The 18,863-nt window shown below is 49.3% G+C and overlaps 1 protein-coding gene across 2 annotated transcripts in view; it reads left to right on the forward strand.

Moving 5' to 3' along the window:
* Positions 1-646: 646 nt before the first annotated feature.
* Positions 647-18,863, forward strand: part of soga1 (suppressor of glucose, autophagy associated 1) — a 42,268-nt gene continuing 24,051 nt past the window's right edge. For both annotated transcript variants that reach the window (XM_047039250.1, XM_047039251.1), the window contains exons 1-3: positions 647-1,836; positions 3,770-3,994; positions 9,681-9,839. In XM_047039250.1, the coding sequence (XP_046895206.1) occupies positions 946-1,836; positions 3,770-3,994; positions 9,681-9,839 (1,275 nt within the window). In that variant the 5' untranslated portion in view covers positions 647-945. The remainder of the gene's footprint in view (positions 1,837-3,769; positions 3,995-9,680; positions 9,840-18,863) is intronic.

Genomic DNA, 18,863 nt, shown 5'->3' on the forward strand with positions numbered 1-18,863 from the left:
GCTGCATACGCGTGTGCGAGTTGACGTGTGTGCTAAAGTTTGTGAGTACATAATGATGAGTGTGTGTGTGTGCGAGCATGTGTGTGTGTGTGTTTGTGCTTGTGTATGTGAGCTATCACCCCGCTGCCTTGTGCCTCAGTAAGCAGAATGGAAACCTAAGAAGAACCAACTGAGCTCCATGTGTCTCTTAGCGAGTATAACACTGATGTAACTGCCTGGCTGCAGGCGAGAGAGAGAAAGACTTCAGAGTATCAATTCAGAACCAACTGTGCTAGTTATAAACATCTACCTTTAAAGACTATGTTAATGTCTGGTGGCAATGTTCTTATAGGACAGCCTCGTTCGTTGGCCCCCTTTTACGCAGTCATCCCATCCCTCCAATGTTGCTTCGTATATTTATCTATTTATGCTTTTTTCTCTAGACTGAACTGTATTGACTAGTACTAGTAATTGGCTACTGTGTTCTTTGCTCCTGTCCTGTGTTTTCATTTAGTTTTGCTCGTGTTTCTTTATGTTGTTTGTTTCAAAGCCGGGAGGGGGCAGCAGTGAGCAGCCGAGATGCTCTTTTACCAGACAGACATCAGCGGCTCGTCACCAACAGAACCGCTAGGAGCTGGGCGGAGAAAAAAATACCCTCCGGAGCACACTGCCTCTCTTTTCTTTACCACATTATGCTGCACCGGTGAAGGAGGAACCGTGCAGACACAGGGAGAGCGCGAAAGACGTTAAAGTTTACGGAATAATTATATATTTTTGTACGGGAAATACTACGAAAACCTGTCCTTATTGCGTGTAACTTGCTCCCTTGGTTTTTCATTCTGCGCTGTTGCATGCGGTTCAATTTGGGGCTTGCATAGATCGTTTTGCCTTTTGATAAAACTGAACTTCTGCCTCTTTCATGTAGAGGTTTCGTTTCTGTGTTCAGTTGTTGTAAAAGCGGAATGAATGACAAAGACAAAGGCTGATGTTCATTCGCCAACTCACTCTGTCTCGCAAAAGGAACGGAGACTCCGGCTCAAAATGGACAGCGGGACCGAGAGCGCCGGCAGCGGGCTGGCTCAGCCGACACAGCAGCACCAGTTTGAGGAGCAGCCCGCGGTGCCGCCCGTTCAACGGAACGAGAAGAAGAAAATCAACCGGGCTCCGTCTCCTGCCAGACCTAAGGACGTTCCCGATTGGTCTCTGACCAAGATTCGTGGAGGAATAGGAACCCCGACTCTTAGCGTCAAACCTGGCTCAATACATCTTGGGAGCAGGGTCTCGAGGCGCAGTCCCGGCGGTGGGAAAGAAACCAAATCAGAAAAAGCTAAAATGACAGGAAAATCCACATTATCGGTTGCCAGTGCGCAAAAAAGCACCAAAAATGGTCGGAGGAAGGTATCTGACGCCAGCATAGCCTCGGACGACCTGAGTAAAGATTCTGGGTGCGCTCCAGGGAAACTGTCTCCAACGGACAGCAGCTCGGAGCTTTCCGATTGTGCCTCGGAAGAAAACAAGCTATCCACCGACGCCCTCAGCAGTGATACTGAATCCAGCAGCCGTGGCGGGGGGCCTGAGGTCAACACACGGACCCAAGACGAAGTGCTGTCAGAGAGAAGCCGTGGACACCAACATGCCAAGACCTCGGTGGAGAAGGACCGACTCTCGCTGGGAGTAGAAACGGGGGAGGGAAGCATCTCTCCCGGAGACGAACGCTCTCTCACCTCCTTCGACAGCCGAGTGCCCGCCAGCACTTCGCTGGCCTTCTCTGACCTCACTGAGGAGTACATGGATGGCATGCACGAGGAGTTCGTCAGGGAAATCGAGGAACTGAGATCAGAGAATGATTACCTCAAAGTAAGAGAGATGTTTTCCCCACACCAAATTTGTCCCATGTTTACGTTTGTTTGCGTCAGTCATTACCATGAACTAATTATTCCAGAGTTTGGGTTTAAAAGCAACACACTTTACAGTAAAACATAAGACGTTCTTCGAAATAGCCCACTACCCTTCGAAATAAATAAATGTATTAATATAGGATATATTATATTTAGGCTATATATGTCCAATTACTATTATGATTAGGCTAATTGATTGATTGATTGAACCTGCCTCCTTCCATCCAAGCTTCCATTTTCAAAAGTCAATATTTCAAGACTGCGGAGGTGGTCTGTGGTGTTATCTTTGATAACACACACTACTTCAGCTGTTGTTCAGGTGCTTGTGCTTGTCTGATGCGTGATCAAGGTGGGCGGAGGGGCACGCAGGTGGCTTCACTGGCATGCAGTTCACTCTTGTTACGCACTAGAGGATTACAGTGACCGCGGTAAATATGGCTTGGCTAATTGCACTGTCATCCGTTGTCATGTAATAGGTGACGTGTGTCAGGGTAGACAGATCTCAGAGGGGGGGTCGACAGGAGTTAATTGAATTTAGGCGTAGCTGTATACGCACACGAGGCCATAATCCGACACAGAGTAAAGTATGTCCTTATGGAAAAGTCTCCTTGAGGCATCTCTGACCATTTCTTTTTTAAATCAGTGATTGAACTTGAAAAAATAGGCCTGCATATATAAGTAACGCCATGTTAACTGGTTGCCAACCAGTGGTTGATTACCGCATAGTGTTGGAGTGTAAGAACACTGCCCTCACATTGAGATTGAAGTCTGCATTGACATTTGAGGTGAACTCTCTACGTGGTCACGCAAAACTGTAACTGGCTGCTGGGCTCTGAGAGACTTCATCGCTATAACCAGGGAGAACTCTCCACAAACTCTACATCTCTAATTGACTGTAGAAATCAGGTCAGACGTGACATTGGAGTAGCGGAGCACAGTTCTGTGTCTTACACATTTATCACTCGTATGACTCCCCTCCCCCTTTTTCCCCCGCCCCCTCTGTCTCACCGACATGCTCTTCTGCAGATGTTGGGCATCCCGGGGGTACCACCCCCACCTAGCACGCTAGGGTAACCGCGCACCAACGTTACGGGCTGCTAGCATCGTGCAGATACTGCAGTCCAACCCGCCCATGTACAGTTATTGAATGCGCCTCACCGGTATCTTCACTCTCTCGATATTGTTTATGTTACCGGGGTTCACCGCACGCGCACAGCGTGAGCGCGCGCTCCTCCGCAGTGTGTGACCCACATTCTCCCGTCTCGTGGCGCTGTAGTAGTAGGTCTGTATGACAGCGCAGCGGCCCCCTCTTTTCTCTTCACATTAGCTGCGCTAGAAGAAAATGTTGTTACACACTCGCACACACGCATACACACTCGTCTTCCTACTCTACAGCATAAATACTATATCTGGCTTATTACTATGCCTCTGTTTGAAGTTAGGGGGATTTGTAGTAAAGCCTACACACTTGTTATGTAACACATGTGCAGTAGCTGTCAGCTAGTTTCTACAGCTACGACAGATATAGTGATGTAATAGTTATGTCCACATCAGTGGGTAATAATAGTTATCAGACAACCTTATCACCCAAAAGTCCAATTCTGTACAGTTACTTCCTCGTTTTACAGCTGTTCTCCCTGACTGTATGTCTGTACTGTACTGTGTGTACCAGTCACGAGGAAGGTCAATGGATCAAGGTCTGATGCAACGTTTGATCTGAGGAAGATTTGATTGCAGAGGAGCCATTCAGCTCCACCAAGTTCAACTCTCTTCCTCTCCACCCTTCAATCTCCCTCTCCTTCCCTCTCTACCCCCTATACCCCACCCCACCCCTCCCCCCTTCACCCCACTCTCCTTCCCTCTCCACCCCCTCCACCTCCCCCCTCCTCCAGGATGAGATGGAGGAGCTGCGTTCGGAGATGCTGGAGATGAGGGACATGTACCTGGAGGAGGACGTGTACCAGCTGCAGGAGCTGAGGCAGCAGCTGGACATGGCCAACAAGACCTGCCGCATCCTGCAGTACCGCCTGCGCAAGGCCGAGCGGAGGAGCGTGCGGGTGGCCCAGACCGGCCAGGTGGACGGGGAGCTCATACGCACCCTGGAGCAAGACGTCAAGGTGAGGGAGAGAGAGTGTCTGTCTGTGTGTGTTTGATAGGATAAAAGATGCAGTAAAGTCCAACGGTCCGCCGAGGGGGACTTTGAAGTCATGACGAGCAACTAGGCCTTTCACACGCAGCACATCTGAACAAGAAACAGCGACATGCAGTTAGGTCATAAGGTCATAAGGTCACACGTGGGTCTCATTAGTAGAGACCTCTCTGCCTGTTGGTTTTCCCGCTGCGACCTCAGGCTGTGGTTACACGTCCCAAACTCACACGGTTCCGTCAACCCCCACCCAAACACGGACGCACAATGTGGTCTTTCTTCCATCAGCCGAAGGAGACAAGTTGGACATTGAAGCGGAGGAAAGACATGGCGGGTAGAGAGGTGTGAAGGTTGAAAGAGGAGTGGAAGAACGGAGAGAGAATGTTCGGAAGAGGGTAATGATGTCATTCCTCGGGGGTCAGTCCTTGTTGCTGTTCCTCTCCATGCCTCCCGTTGTTTATTGTGTGAGAGAGAGAAAACGGAGAAGAAAGCACAGAAGAATAGTGTCCCTTCTTTTACCGAGCTAACATTGTGCCTCGCGGCGTGGCAGTGCTGACTCAAGGGATTCTGGGAGATTTGTTCCACTGCCGAGTTAAAGTCTGGGACAGCCAATCATAGTGGGAGTAGGCTGTAAGGCTTTCTGGGTCGCAGAGACAACGCGCTGTCTAGAGAGGCTATTAACACAGGAAACCCCAAACAAACCGCTGGGAAACCACCCTTGCCTCCTTCTCTTCTCTCTTTCGCGCAAACTGTGTTCCCAACTCCCTTTGCCTATCTTCTCTCTTATTTTCCCTCCCCCTTCCTCGCCCCCCTCTCTCTCTCTCTCTCTCTCTCTCTCTCTCTCTCTCTCTATCTCTCTCTCTCTCTCTCTCTTTCTCTCCCTCCCTCTTTCTTTCTCTCTTCCCCCTTCCTCCTCCCTCTCCTCTCTCAACACATAGAAGATTGTTTCCCCTAGCTACCGGAGCAAAGCCAGATCAGGTTTCACCCCCCCCCCCCTCCAGTTCTCTGTTCTCTCACACAACCAGGGCCCTTTGTGTGTGTGTGTGTGTGCGCGCGCACGTTTGTGTGTGTCAGACATGCTCCAAGCATTCTCTGGCCCCCTTGGCTACCACAACACTGTGCCTCTGAAACAACAGTTCCCAGATCTGAAAGACGTTTATCAAGTCAGTCTAGTGTGTTACAGTAGTATAAACATCTTTTCTAATGGATGGTGTGTGTTGCTAGTTTTAACTACACCTGTGTACTCCAGAGAAGGAGTGGATCAAATAAGTATTCTTTCCCCACGTGGTTCAGTGTTGAGTCATGGAGAAATAAGCCTGTCAATAAAAATCTGGAGTTAGAATTCAGGAAGTTACTCCCAGTCAAACCACCCTGTGACTGTGGTCAGTCTGTATGATAATGACTCCTTATTTTTTAGTCTAACAGACGACATGGCACCCCCCTGCCTTTTTCAAAGACACAGGAAACAACAGAACTTGCTCTTGGTTTACTGTCTCATAGACAAATGGTGTTGCCTTGCTAAGCCTTGATTTATGAATCACACACATGAATAGGGTTTTTTATTTGTCTCATGTTGACACATAAGAACAAAATATGTACTCAGGACCAGCAATGTACTATATCAAATATAAATAATATACAAACATACATTAAGTTAAAAATAATTAACAGCCATCTCACCTAAAACATATTACAGTAATACATGACTAAAAGTTTAAAAGCGGTGTATCATATTTATCAACATTATGACAAAGCAGCACAGCACAATCAGATAAGATGTTTAAATATAAATATATAAACATAAGGAGAGATAAGTTGCTAAGGCAGCATATGTATACAAACACTCACACAATAGTGTTATTTACTAATTCCAAACTCCAAACCCCCTAAAAAAAAAGAAAAAAAGTGTCTTGTTGCAGGGCCAAAGAAACTGTCCCCACAAGGTAATTTTTCCTCTTAGTTTGCTGTCCTTGTGGGGACTTCTGCTGAGTCAAACAAGACCACACACTCACACCCACACACAAAATCCCATGTCCTTTTTGCATCCTGAGAGTGCGGGGGAAGAAGGTGTGTGAATCCTGTGCTCTAATTGCATGCTGTTCTACTTCCCACATCCAGTCGTAAACATCTGCGTCATGTGACAGGAAATGGAGCATAACCTCAAGTTTTCTCACGATGTCTTCAAACCATACGGACTCAAGCATGACCAGCAAGCATTAGTCCTGCGTGACGCAGCATGTCTGAGGTGCTCTGAAACAGGGTTTCTGGTGTGTCGCAAGACCGCGTTAGCCTTAGAAGCTAAAGACTGAGGTGTTAGATTAGTTTAGTTGTCATAAGATGAACACTGAACCAGCTCAGTCACACTAGTTGAGAGTCCCGATTATCTGACGGAGGCTGGATGCAGCTGTTCCTCTGCTCTAAAGAAGAAGTCCGGTATTTATAGCTACTTTAGATAAGGTTTTGACCACACTGTGTCTCTTTTCTACTCCATCTCTCTGTTCTAGTGCTCTCCTTCATCCCTCTCTTCCTTATCTTCCTGTGTTTACATTGCGCTCGGGTGTGAGGCTGGCTTGTCTGAATAATATCCTCTCCTGCCTATAGGAGAGAGGCTCTCCTGCATAGCAACAGCATAGAGACCCATGCAGGAGGAGGGGTGGGGAGGGAAGGTGGGGGAGAGGTGGAAGGGGGAAGCAAGGAGGTGGTTTTTTTTCCTCTTTTATTTCTGTTCTTATTCTGTTTCTTAGTGCATGTTAGTGCGATACAGAGGTTCTATATGGAGAAACACCCATATTATGTAGAGTCAGTATCCATGTGTTAACCAGGCCCTGGGCACGTTCATGAAGCTTTGTAGGTTCCAGGAAAGTGTTGCTGGTCTACCATGCCTGTTCTGCTGCTGGGCACCATGTGGAGCAACACACACACACACACACACACACACACATGCACACACACACACACACGTTCCAACCACCAAACCATTATCATGCAGAGTTTAAACCTCTCCCTCTGTCATAAGGACAGCAGATTATCTGCCCAGTTAACAGAGTGGAGGAAGGGAGAAGGGAAGGCAGGCAGGAAAAAAGGGTAAAAGAACTACTAAAACAGATGCATTGGTAAACCATTGACATCGCAAAGTGCTGATCATAGTAATTATGAAGGCCTTTGTCTGTTAGAAGTCAGTTGGTGCTGAGCACGCAGTAACAGCTTAGTTAGATTGTAAATATCAATACCTTTGTTAGTACTGACATGAATCATCAAAGAGGAAAATTCAATATGCTTGCTAAGGTTGTTTAAAAGCAATACAAAAAGTTGAGAAAAGCTCAAAATAGCCTGAGCCGAAAGTTCAAGGTTGTGTCAGAGAATGCCATTACCGATTTAATTCAGCTGTTCACAGCTATTCAGCCATTGTAAAGAACATATTTGATGTGAACAGGACCTAGTTGAAGAACAGCATCCGATTCCTGAAGTGGGCACAGTTTTGAAAGGGCCCAAGGCCCTGGGTCTTTCAGGGTTTAGTGAAATCATGGTTGACATTCACCCACATCTCAGTCCCTCTTATGCACACAAACACTTCCCCCAGCTTTAACTGCCTTCATACAGATAAGATAAGGGTGGTGCTGGTGGGGGGTGTGTGGGGGGGGTAGTCCTAGTTGGCCGTTGGGGTAACAGGGCGGAGCAAGCAGGGCAGCTGGTGCATGGAATGCTGCCAGGCACAGAAGAAGAGGAGGAACAGGCTACTGTTTGTTATAAACACACACACACAAGCACACACACCCCCACAACACAGAGAGAGAGAGACATGCACTCTTAGCCCACCACAAACCACGCACAAAATAAATCAGTTTGGCCGTTAACGGTCGCCTCGTCATGTGATGTTCTGACACAGTGATGCTGTGTGTGTGTGGGTGTGTTGATCCCTTGTCTCCCGCCCACTCAAGGTGTTCACTCTCTGCAGATCAGAACAGCAACACCTTTCATCTGGAGACCCAGATAGACAAAGCAGCGGGGGGGGGGGGGGGGGGGGGGGGGGGGACTGTAAACGCGCGGGTGTTAACAGCCCATTAATAAAGACGTTTAACGGCAAAAGGGGCGCGGGCCTCCATAAAGAAGAAGCCTCCCTCCCATACACACACTCCCAACCCACCTCCCTCCCCCAGAGGAGAGGGAGCCAACCTGGAGCCAGGCCAGACTGAGGGGGGAGGAGAGATGTGGTCTGACCATGTGGTACCTCCACCAGACCTCTGACCCTCTAAAAGACAGACAGAGAGAGAGAGAGAGAGAGAGAGAGAGGGAGGGAGGGTGGGAGAGAGTGAGAGAGAGAGAGAGAGAGAGAGAGAGAGAGAGAGAGAAAGTGAGAGAGAGAGAGAGAGAGAGAGAGAGAGAGAGAGAGAGAGAGAGAGAGAGAAGGGGGGACGACAGGGGTAGAAAGATACAGAATGTGAACGTTGAAGAGAAAGACAAGGTGAGAGGGAGTGCAAGATGAAGAGGGACACAGAGTGAGAGACACACACGCACACACACACACACACACACACAGAGGGATGAATTAGAGCGTGGTGGAACGAGGCGGTTGGTCCTGTAATGGGCAGCACAGAGAAGCATTGTGGCTCTCAGCTACACATTGGCTCTGGTTCAGAGCCAAGGAGAGGATCCCCCCACACACACAAACACATGAACAAACACAAAACATACACTCTCACAAGCACACGTACACCAACACACCAACACAACTGCAGATTCAAAGATCCGCTGGTGATTTGTGTCTGAGTTATAAAATACTATTCTGTCTGGGGCCAAGAAGCAGCTCTCAACATGGATTTAGCAATCTAGTGCTTCATTTTCAATACGAGCGCTAATGTAGCTCTCATGCTCATTGTGTATCTCCTCAAGTAGCTGCCAACCACAACAATACAGGCTGCAGGTGCTTGGAGTCCTTCAGTAAACACATCTAACCTACAGCCATGGCATCTGTGTTGACATAGTCAGACCTATGAGAGGGTGACCACTATCATCGTAACAGTAATGATCCTATTAATAATAATGAGCCGTATTCGTTTATTAGTTTACTGTCTCTCAGCACTCTCAAGGTCGGTTAAGCAATCGACCGAACATCCCATAAAAATGTCTTAAGATGCAGAGAAAAAATCAGTGGATTATCAGTCACCGAAGTCCTTGCCAAAAGGTGTCCGTGTTCATTATCTCACGGAGGACTCTGATCGCTGAGTATGACCTGCAGCTGGGTTTACATCTACACAGGAATGACCTACCAACTCGGTCCGATCTGACCTACATCAGACCAGAGTTGCCTGGTCATCTGTCACCGGGCAGGCCAGGACTTGTTGAGTTGAGGATATGAGACCTCCAGGGGCTTGTGGGTAATTGCACTGTCATGCTGTTGTTGATTTGAAGAGTCATATCAACGCCTGCCTGTGATACAGATACTGCTAATGAGCACGCACTGCCACTGGGCAACAGAGCACCTTCTGATAAGAAGAAAGCAGCTTTATCATGAACAGCAAAAACGCGCGTTGAAAAATGGGTTTCGGCTACCGTGAAGGAACAGTCACTGCCCTAAACGCGATCACATGTGGGCACGTTGACGAGGACCAACTACTCTCTCACCACGGTCCTCTCTCTCCCCCCCCCTTCCCCCCCAGGTGGCCAAAGACGTGTCCATCCGCCTGCACAACGAGCTGGACAGCGTGGAGGAGCGGCGTGGGCGCGTGGAGGAGGAGAACGAGGAGCTGAGGGTCCGGCTGCAGGACCTGGAGGTGGCCAAGCAGGTGCTGCAGGCCGAGATGGAGAAGAGCAGAGAGGTGAGGGACTGGGGGAGGAGCGGAGGGAGGAGGGAGGGAGGGTTGATGCTGGGCTGCTGCTGGGGTGGGCTGCCCGGGTTGAGCTGGGTTCAAAGGCGTATTGCCTGTGCTCTGAGCTGCACTAGATCTCTCTCCTCATGTCTTGTCTCTTTCCCCTTCTTCTTTTTCTCCTACCTCATCCAGCGTTGATTAGTCTCTGGAGGGCAAGGGGACTTCCTCTTTGTCCACTCTTCCTCTTCCTCTCTTTCTTCGTCTTTCTCTCTTTCTTACTTGAACGTTGGTTGGATAACTGGCTGGCTGGATGTCTATGCACTCTGCTAACCGGGTTAATACAGCTGCTGTTTGCCAGTGCCATGGAGAGGGGGGATTTTTTGCATAGCTGACACACTTTGGATCAAGGGCTGTCCGTTTGTTGTTTTTGTGTGCGTGTATGTGTGTGTGTGTGTGTGTGTGTGTGTGTGTGTGTGAAGGCAGGGATGGGGTGGCGGGGTTGTTAAAGAGTGCGTATGAGGAATGTCCGTTTCAGCTTTGGATATAATGTTGCTCTCAAGAACATAGAATCAGATACATAGATAGAAACAGAGAGAGTAAGAAGAGTAGGAGGGAGAGAGGCAGTGGAAATAAGACAGGCAGACATTCGTGTATGAAGGTGGATTAAAGATTTATGGAGTATTGATTTTTCTGGTGTAGCCTCAGTCTTGTCTGCGGCTGGCTGTGGTGAGGGGTGGCCAGACTGCTACTTTAAGTGCTGCTATCACCCAGCACGAGTCTGCCCTGGAGATGCAATCGTAATTCCATTGCTGGACATTGCCTGGCGATATCTGGTCTTTTGATATTAGAAGGCCCTCTCAGAGTTGTAGAACTGAGGGAGAAAGGGTTCAGCTAATGTGCTAGCGTCTTGCTGCTAGCCTGCTAGCACCTTTTGTTTGCAAGCCAACTCTTTCTGATTAGCGGGGAATTGACAAGAGGGGGACAAAGGAATCTGGAATGTGACTCCCCCTCCTCCTCTCCCTGCTCCCTCCCTCAATCTCTCCATCCCACCTATTTCCCCTTCATGAGAGACTGCTGATCAAGGGATTTCTTCATCCTCCCTCTCGCAACCCCCCTCTCCTTGTCCTTTTCTCATTCCAACCACATTGATCCCCCTTCCAGCTGTGTTGACCCTCTGAAGGTGACCGGGCAACACTGGATGGTTGGATAAAACAGCAAATGGCTGGAGGGATGGAGGCATAAGGGATGGAAAGGGGTAGTTAACTCCAATGTTGAATAGAGAAAGTGAATAGAAAGAAAAGGTGGTCTACAGCAGCTGTTTTGACCCTTGAAGGTGACTGGGCTAGGCTTGGATGGAGGGATGGATAGAGGGATGGAATGGTGAAAGGATGGAGGAATGGAAGGATAGAGGGATGGAGAGGGTGGTTCATTCCAACACCCTCCTGAGAAGAAATTAAGAGGGGGTGTCTACCAAAGCTGTGCCGACCCTCTGAAGGTGACTGGGCTGGATGGAAGGGGACATGATTGGAGGGGAGTGGGCTTTGGGAAGGAGGGTGAAGAGATGGAGGGGGCTTATGTCGGTGGGTTAGTGGTGTAGCTCCAAATGTGGAGAGAAAGGGAGGGTTGTACCATGTGTGGTTACCTGGTTGGGGGGTCTAGGTCATACCATGTGTGCTCTTGCTTGGGGGTTCAGGAGACAGCAGAGATAACGTCGTTAATTGGAAAATCCTCAGTGACAAATGGTTGGAAGGAGTAACAGTGTTTGTCTCTGTCTTTCTCTCTTTATTTCTCTCTTTTGATGTCCTTCTGTTGTGCCCTTCTGGTGTTGAGATAAGTGGTCTCTCTCTCTCTCTCTCTCTCTCTCTCTCTCTCTCTCTCTCTCTCACTCTCTGTCTCTCTCTCTCCCTCCCATCCTTTCAACAGCATTTTATTTTGCCATTACTATTCATGGAAAGCCAGTCCTTATGTTATTTATTGCTAAGAGGAAGTGCTGTCCATTGTTTGTAGGGGCTGGGGAAAGGAGGGGGGCGACCTTGAGCAGGGAGGTTGGGGGGGGGGGTATGAAAAGGGAGGCACTAGGAAGGTCAGTGGAACATGAGGTCATGTGACTACAGGGCACTTCCTACTTCCTGGTCAGGCTCCTCCTATGCTGCATGTTCTCCCTTCAGTTCTCACAACTGGAGAAGTAGCCTACAACAACAATCGGGGGTTTACAAAAGACTACAATGAACTCTCTCCTGTCCCTCCCTCCCTCTGGTCAAGGTCCAGCTTCAGATTCAGTATCTCAGCCTACAAAGCTGCCTTCAACTCAGCTTGGAACTCCTGAATGGAAGTGGTTTGCAGTTGTTTTGGGAGTAATTTACCTCTCAGTTCTGTCTTATCCAATACGGCGCATGCTTTTAAAACCGGTAGGATTGATGAGAGCAATAGTCTCTGTCTCTGTCTCATTGGTCTGTATCAAGTATGAAACAAATACAGCAGTTCTCTCCTTATATGGTCGAGAAAGAAACTGAGAGTGAGAGAGCCGTGTCTCTATAATTGTCTCTGTGGCTTCTTGGCTTTGGCCAGTGGTTAGTGATCCAGTGTTTAAGGGCATGCATACTGCTAGAGATTAATGTGTGTCTGTGTATTTATGTAATGGTGCACGCACACACACACACACGCACGCACACACACACAAACCTGTTGAGCTGCATTAGGTGGGTCCTGAGTGCTTCTTCTCAGTCAGCCAAACTGACAAGTTTAATCTGGGATTCGCTGCTGATCCTGCTGACCTCATCAGCCAATCAGAGAGCCGAAGCCATATGGAGAGCAGTCCCACATGGCCGACTGTCATCACCAGCAGAGTCTGTGTGGGTGTGTTTGCGTGTGTGTGTGCTGATTAATAATCCTGACCTACACCTGCAGGCTGTAACAGTGGTGTCTGTGGACCTGAACCCCACCCCCAGCCTCTACCTGGGCTCCAACTCACCCAGAAACAACCTCTACTCCTTCCTGACTCCCCCCTCTAACACCCTCTCCCTCTCTGACTCTCCCCTTTCTCTCTATGGCTCCCACTGTCCCCCTCTGACTCCCTACCCTTGACTCTCCCCTCTCCATTTCTACCTCTGACTCCCCCCTCTCTCCTTCCTTCTTCTCCCCCTGCCTAGTACAACATTAATAGTGACCGTCCCCTGTAGTCAAGGTGGCTAAGAATCACAGCTTCCCCACCAGAACCTTCTAGACCTACACCTATCAGACATGGACTAGTTTGCAAGGCAGGTGGTAATGTGCAACCAGGAACCCCCGCTCCTTCTCTGCCCCTGACCCAGAGCCTGTTCGCCCTAGCCTTGACCCTGACCGTGACCTACTAAACCTCTTTGCTTAATGATGGGTTCAATCACCAGCTGTGTGTGTGTGTGTGTGTCTGTGGGGAGAAAGTTGTTTGGATCTGTTCCAAGGCTTTTCCAAGCACACTTAAATGAGTGTGTGTGTTTCTGTGTGTGTGTCCTTGCACGTGTGTGTGTAGGGGCCTCCATGGCACCAAGGCAGACAAGCATACAGTAGAGGTTTGTTTGGTGTTTCTAGGTCATCGTGATTGATTAGAACGAGGACTCCAAATGAAGCTAATAAATAACAAGATGTTACTTAACACTGGATGTAACCACGGGACACCTTAGGAAGACTGAGAGGAAACAAAAGAAGCGAGGGAAGGAAAGAAAGAGAAAGAGAATCAAGAAAGCTAGATACATGTTTCGGGGTGAGGAGGAGAGAGGCCAGGATCAAAGGAGCACTCCCAGGAGCAGTGCTGTGTTACTGGGTCGATTTGAGCCTGAAGTCCTAAGAGACAGACTGGGGTTGGAGAGGGGCTGCACTGAGCTGGAAACTCTTAACCCACACGCAAACTCACAGACAAACAGAGAAAGAGACCGAGAGTGAGAGAGAAAAGAAAAATAACAGTACACAAAGACTATCACAGTGGTGGAGGAAAGAAAATATAGATCCTCTCAAGCAACATAATCCATTTCTGATGTGTAAATGCGGCACGCAACACCAATATTCACTGCACCAGTACTCTGTTTAATTCAAGACGTGCATATTTAGCCCCCAGAGGGCTGGGAAGGTAATTTCATGCTCCAGTGAAATGCTCTTGAAATGTGAGAGGACTCCCTCAGATCCAGTTTCTACCAGACAGACAGACAGGCAGGCAGACAGACAGGCAGGCAGTGTCCAGTATATCCATCCTCCTGGTATTTACTAGAGGACCTGTCTGCAGGGTGGAGCAGGTAGAGCAGGAGGAGGAGGAACAGGAGGAGACGTGAGGGAAACAGACACATCTAAACCAGCACTGTTTCTTTCGCGAGCTAGCCTGGCCCACCACAACCTCACATGAACCGACTAGCTCCTCCTTCTACCCCTCCTCCCCCTGCTCTTTATAGGCATTTAAAGGTTTCTAAAGTGTCAGATTATCTCATACATGCTGAGAGCAGGTCTGATTTGTGGAGTCTGGGGCTTCTAGAAAAGTCCAGGGGCTATGCTCAATTCACCGGGGAGCCGTTGTTGTCTGGAGAAGCTGTTCAAGCTGTGTGTGTGTTTAGAGGAGGTTGTTATAGACAGACAATTGTATCAATAGTCCACATCAAGGCTTTGTGACTCAGATTAATAGCTCCTCCGAGCACTAATGCTTTCTACCAGCCTGTGTGCGTGAGCGAGCGAGTGTGTGGGGGTGCTTGTGAGTGTGTGTGCGTGTGTTTCCACGCATGTGTGTCTGCTGGCGTGACCGTGTGCATTAGACTGTGAGTGATGCCCAGCAGCTCCAGGAGTGAGAATTACACATGAATTATACATACCTATGTCATCTGAATATGAGGGGAGAATGGTTATAAACAGCCAGGCTGTTTGTCTGAGGAGATGTTCAGTCCGATTGGTTTACAAGGTCTGTATTTAGACTTGACACTGTTCCTTTCTGCCAAATGGGACGAGATTAGATTTGGGTCTATGTAAGGCCTGCAGTACATAGGGAGAGGGGAGGAGGAGGGATGAGGGGAGAAGAGGTGAGAGGAGAGGAGAGGAGAAGAGAAAAGGGAGTAGAAAGACGAGAAGAGAACAGAACAAAAGAGGAGAGGAGGAGATTTGGACTGGAAAATATCTTAATCGGACAGTCAAAACTGCCAGCTAGCCACCAGTTATGTACATCACAACAACCATTTTGGATCCTACTTACTCATATCAAAGACAAAAAAACTAAATTCTAAACAAAAGTGTGATAGACGTGTCAGTAATGAGGATGCAGGCCTACTGTACAGTATTAGTATTCTCCTTCAGGGAGGAGACTAGCATGCAGACATCACACAGGGCAGGCAAGGGAAGGGCAGGGCAGGGGAGATTAGGATAGACCACAACCCTGCCCGGGCAGGTTACCTGGCACACACACAACCACACACACGCCTCGATCCACATTAGTGCCCTCTATTAATAGTGCTGTTTATGCGCTTTGATGAGCTGAGGGTCAAATAAAGCTCTTATCTGTCACACTCTCTCTTACTTTCTCTTCTTCCCTCTCCCTCCCTCTGTCTCTCTGACATCATCCCCATGTTGCCAGTCTTGTGATCTGTCGCATGGTATCATGGAGCTGGCACGCTGGCTTCCTGGTCTCTATGGGTCAGGGTCGCCATGGTTACCCCAGTGTGGACACCCCCGCAGGGTTAGCGGCAAGGACGGACTGGCCGACTGACAGACGGACTGACAGACAAAGATTTGGCTGTGCCACACGCTGGAGTAGTGGACTCTTTGTCCACAGCGAGAGAAGAGAGTGAGAGGGAAAGAGTCCATAAAAGTCCCAGTGCAAGCTGTGTCTCCAGTATATCCGTCCCCCAGGTATCAACTCCTCCATCGGAAGGCCCGTCTGGAGGGAGGAGCAGGAGGAGCAGGAGGAGGAGGAGGAGCAGGAGGAGGAGGAGGAAGAGGAGGAGGAGGGAGGGAAATAGTCAGACCCATCTACACCAGCTCTGTTCATCTGCCCTGCTACATCCAGGGTCCGTTATACAAGTCTGACTTCCATGCTTTTAGCACTGCACTCCTGTCATTAGTTCATGTCAGAACAGCTCTCTCGCTCTCTTTCTGACAGGAAGATTGGTACATCTCTCTCTCCTCTTCTCCCCGTCTCCTCCTCTCCTCTCTCGTTCAGTGAAGCGGAGGCCTGGTCAGATTCTCGCTCTTATCTAACACGGAGGGTCCTCATCCCTCCTGGATCTGGACCATCATCCCAGCTTGTTACGTAAGAGACAGACATGTCTGCTCCCATCAGCCGGCTAAGAGATGGGATTGACATCAACTTTATCTATTCACCCCCCCATCCCTCTCTCTATCCCCCCCCCCCCCCTCTATCGCTCTCTCTCTTCCCCCATCTCTCGCTCTCTCTCTCTCCCCCTATATCTGCCTCTTTCACCCTCTCTCGATCTCGCTCCCCCTCTCTCTCCCCCCCCCTTCTCTATATCTAGCCTACTCTCTCTCTCTCGATCTCTCCCCCCCTCTTCCTCATCATGGCGTTTCTGGTTAAGACGGCCGGAGCGAGGCCCAGGCAGGGCGGAGGGTTCAGGCTTAAGAGTCTTAGAGGAGGAGAGGGCTGTTCCGAATCGTGCTGATCTGAGGGGTTTCACCCCGGCTGATTATGCAGCAAGACGAGACCACCTCCTCTGCCAAACCAAAACGACTTTGGCTTTCATATCTGTGTAACATGTTTGCATTTGAGTGCGTCTGACCACGGACAAGCCCAGACATCTGTGTACGTCTGTGTGTGTGTGTGTGTTTAGAGGGTTTTATTACATTGAAGTCTGACTTGGCAAGGCTGTCATGAGGTGCTGACTCTGCTGTCACAGAGGCCATCCATGTCTGTTATGGTCAGCCTGCCTTCAGCCTGACTGCTGACCCTTTACCTCCCCCATACACACACACACACACACACTCTGAGTGTGTACGTGAGTGTGTGGTTGAAATCACATAATTGAGTTTGACACCTACGGGGCTCGACCTTGACAAAAAGTTCAGTAATCCTTGTCAAAGTGGAAAGACTGTATTTCCACTGTGCCTGGGAAGAATGGAACAACTGAAAGGAACCGAGATGAGTAGATAAGGCCACATTACACCAGATATTGTGTGTGTGTGTGTGTGTGTTTGTGAGAGAGTGTTGATTCCAAAGGACCCCAGTAGATCATCATCAAAGCCCTCAGGATGCAACATTAACCTCTGCTCTGCCGTAGCCTGCTTTTGCTAGCTAAGCACTTTCCCTTGGTTGCTGCTATCACTGTTGTGATCACACTTCAGGTGCCTTTGTACAGTCGATGTGTGTGTGTGTGTGTGTGTGCATGTGTGTGCATGCTGGTGTGCGAGTGTGTGCATACTGGTGTGTGTTTGTGTGCATGCTGGTGTGCGTGTGTGGTATTTACATGCTACAGAGATATAGCATAACATCCTCCTCCCAGCCTTGAGCTCTTGTTATCTGTTAACTCACAGCTTTCCCTATCAGAGCTCCAGCGTATACACACACACACACACACACACACACACACACACACACATGGACCAGACAGCTCCTAAATTCATCATCACCCAGATTAATGAGCAGGTCTGTGCTGCTCACAGCAGCCTGCCTCAGACACAATTCAAACAGCCGTCTTCATCACTGCAGATGAACCCTCCTGTGGTTTTATAGAGGTTTGACCATCATAATTAATGAGAAGTGATGGGATTATCGCAGAGGTAAATCACTCTGGGCAGAATAGATACACCGGGGCATCGCACGTTATGTATTATGAATGGATACAATCATTGGAAGAGTCCATATCAAGTCCATTCCGTGTCTCTTCACTTCAGAATTCACACACAACCGCACACACAGTAAGAGAGAGGCATGCACACACACACACACACAGTAAGAGAGAGGCACGCACACACACAAAACCAATTGACTGTTGGCTTTGGTTTGGTGTGTCAGTGAAGTTTCAGGCTGACTGCTGTGGCGGGGTTCTGAGAGTGTATGCGTAACCCCTGACCCCTGAGGAAGTGCGTACAGCCCCCGCTGCGCATGGATGCCAGCCGCCGCCGAACACACGCAGAGCAGGTCTCCGTCTGCCGGCCGCTGATGAGATCAGATCAGCGGAGCGAGACGCGTCCGTCTCCCTGCTGGCTCAGACGGGCCTGTGTTGGGGGGGGCTGAAGGAAGGCGGGGGGTGTAAACTATTTTTTAGTCCGAAGTGAGGAGGGCGTTCCTGGCAACCCTGGGAGCTGGCTGAGGAAAGAGGCTGTTGGACGAGCTGGTGATCGGCGTGTGATATTGTTAGATTGCGTATCGGTGTGTGTGGACCGGTGGTGTGTGCGCCCCGTACTGCACGCATACATGCGTCTGAGTGAAAGCATTCTGAATGCCACGCGTGTCGTGGTGTGTGAACAGTGCACCCGGGCTGACTACAGAAACCTCTCAAAGAGCCACACATCCTCGTATGGCACCAGCGAGGAGTGAGGCCTGAGCACTGACACTGGACACTCATGAGCATGAGTGGGTCTGTAGCCTGCTGGGAGAGTACCATGACAAGTCACCTGTCCTCTCTGTTTCACCCCCCTTTCACTGTGGTAGAGAGAGACAAAAGACACAGAGAGAGAGAGAGAGAGAGAGAGAGAGAGAGAGAGAGAGAGCGAGAGAGCGAGGGAGAGACAAATAGAGAGAAAGAGAGAGAGGGAGAAGGGGAGAGAGAGAGCCCTGTTGTTCATGCTGTTGTCGTGGTTTGTTGTGTCTGTCTAGCAGAGAGGACCAGCTATGAGCTGAATGTCTGGAACTGTGTCTCTTTGTCTTGAGGATCTCACTCCGTTAGCAATCGCAGAGAGGTGAGAGGAGAGGTGAGGTGAGGAAGGTAGGAAAGAGAAGAGAATCAGAGGGGAGGGAAGGGAGAGGAAGAGTAGATGAGTGTCGATGAGAGGTGTGTGTGTGCTTGTCTTTAGGTGTGTCCGTGTGTTTGTGACAGCTGACTCGCAGTGTGATTTACTCCCTTCGATCTCGGC

The sequence above is a fragment of the Hypomesus transpacificus genome, chromosome 18, assembly GCF_021917145.1.
Source record: "Hypomesus transpacificus isolate Combined female chromosome 18, fHypTra1, whole genome shotgun sequence".
In the NCBI taxonomy this organism is placed as follows: Eukaryota; Metazoa; Chordata; class Actinopteri; order Osmeriformes; family Osmeridae; genus Hypomesus; species Hypomesus transpacificus.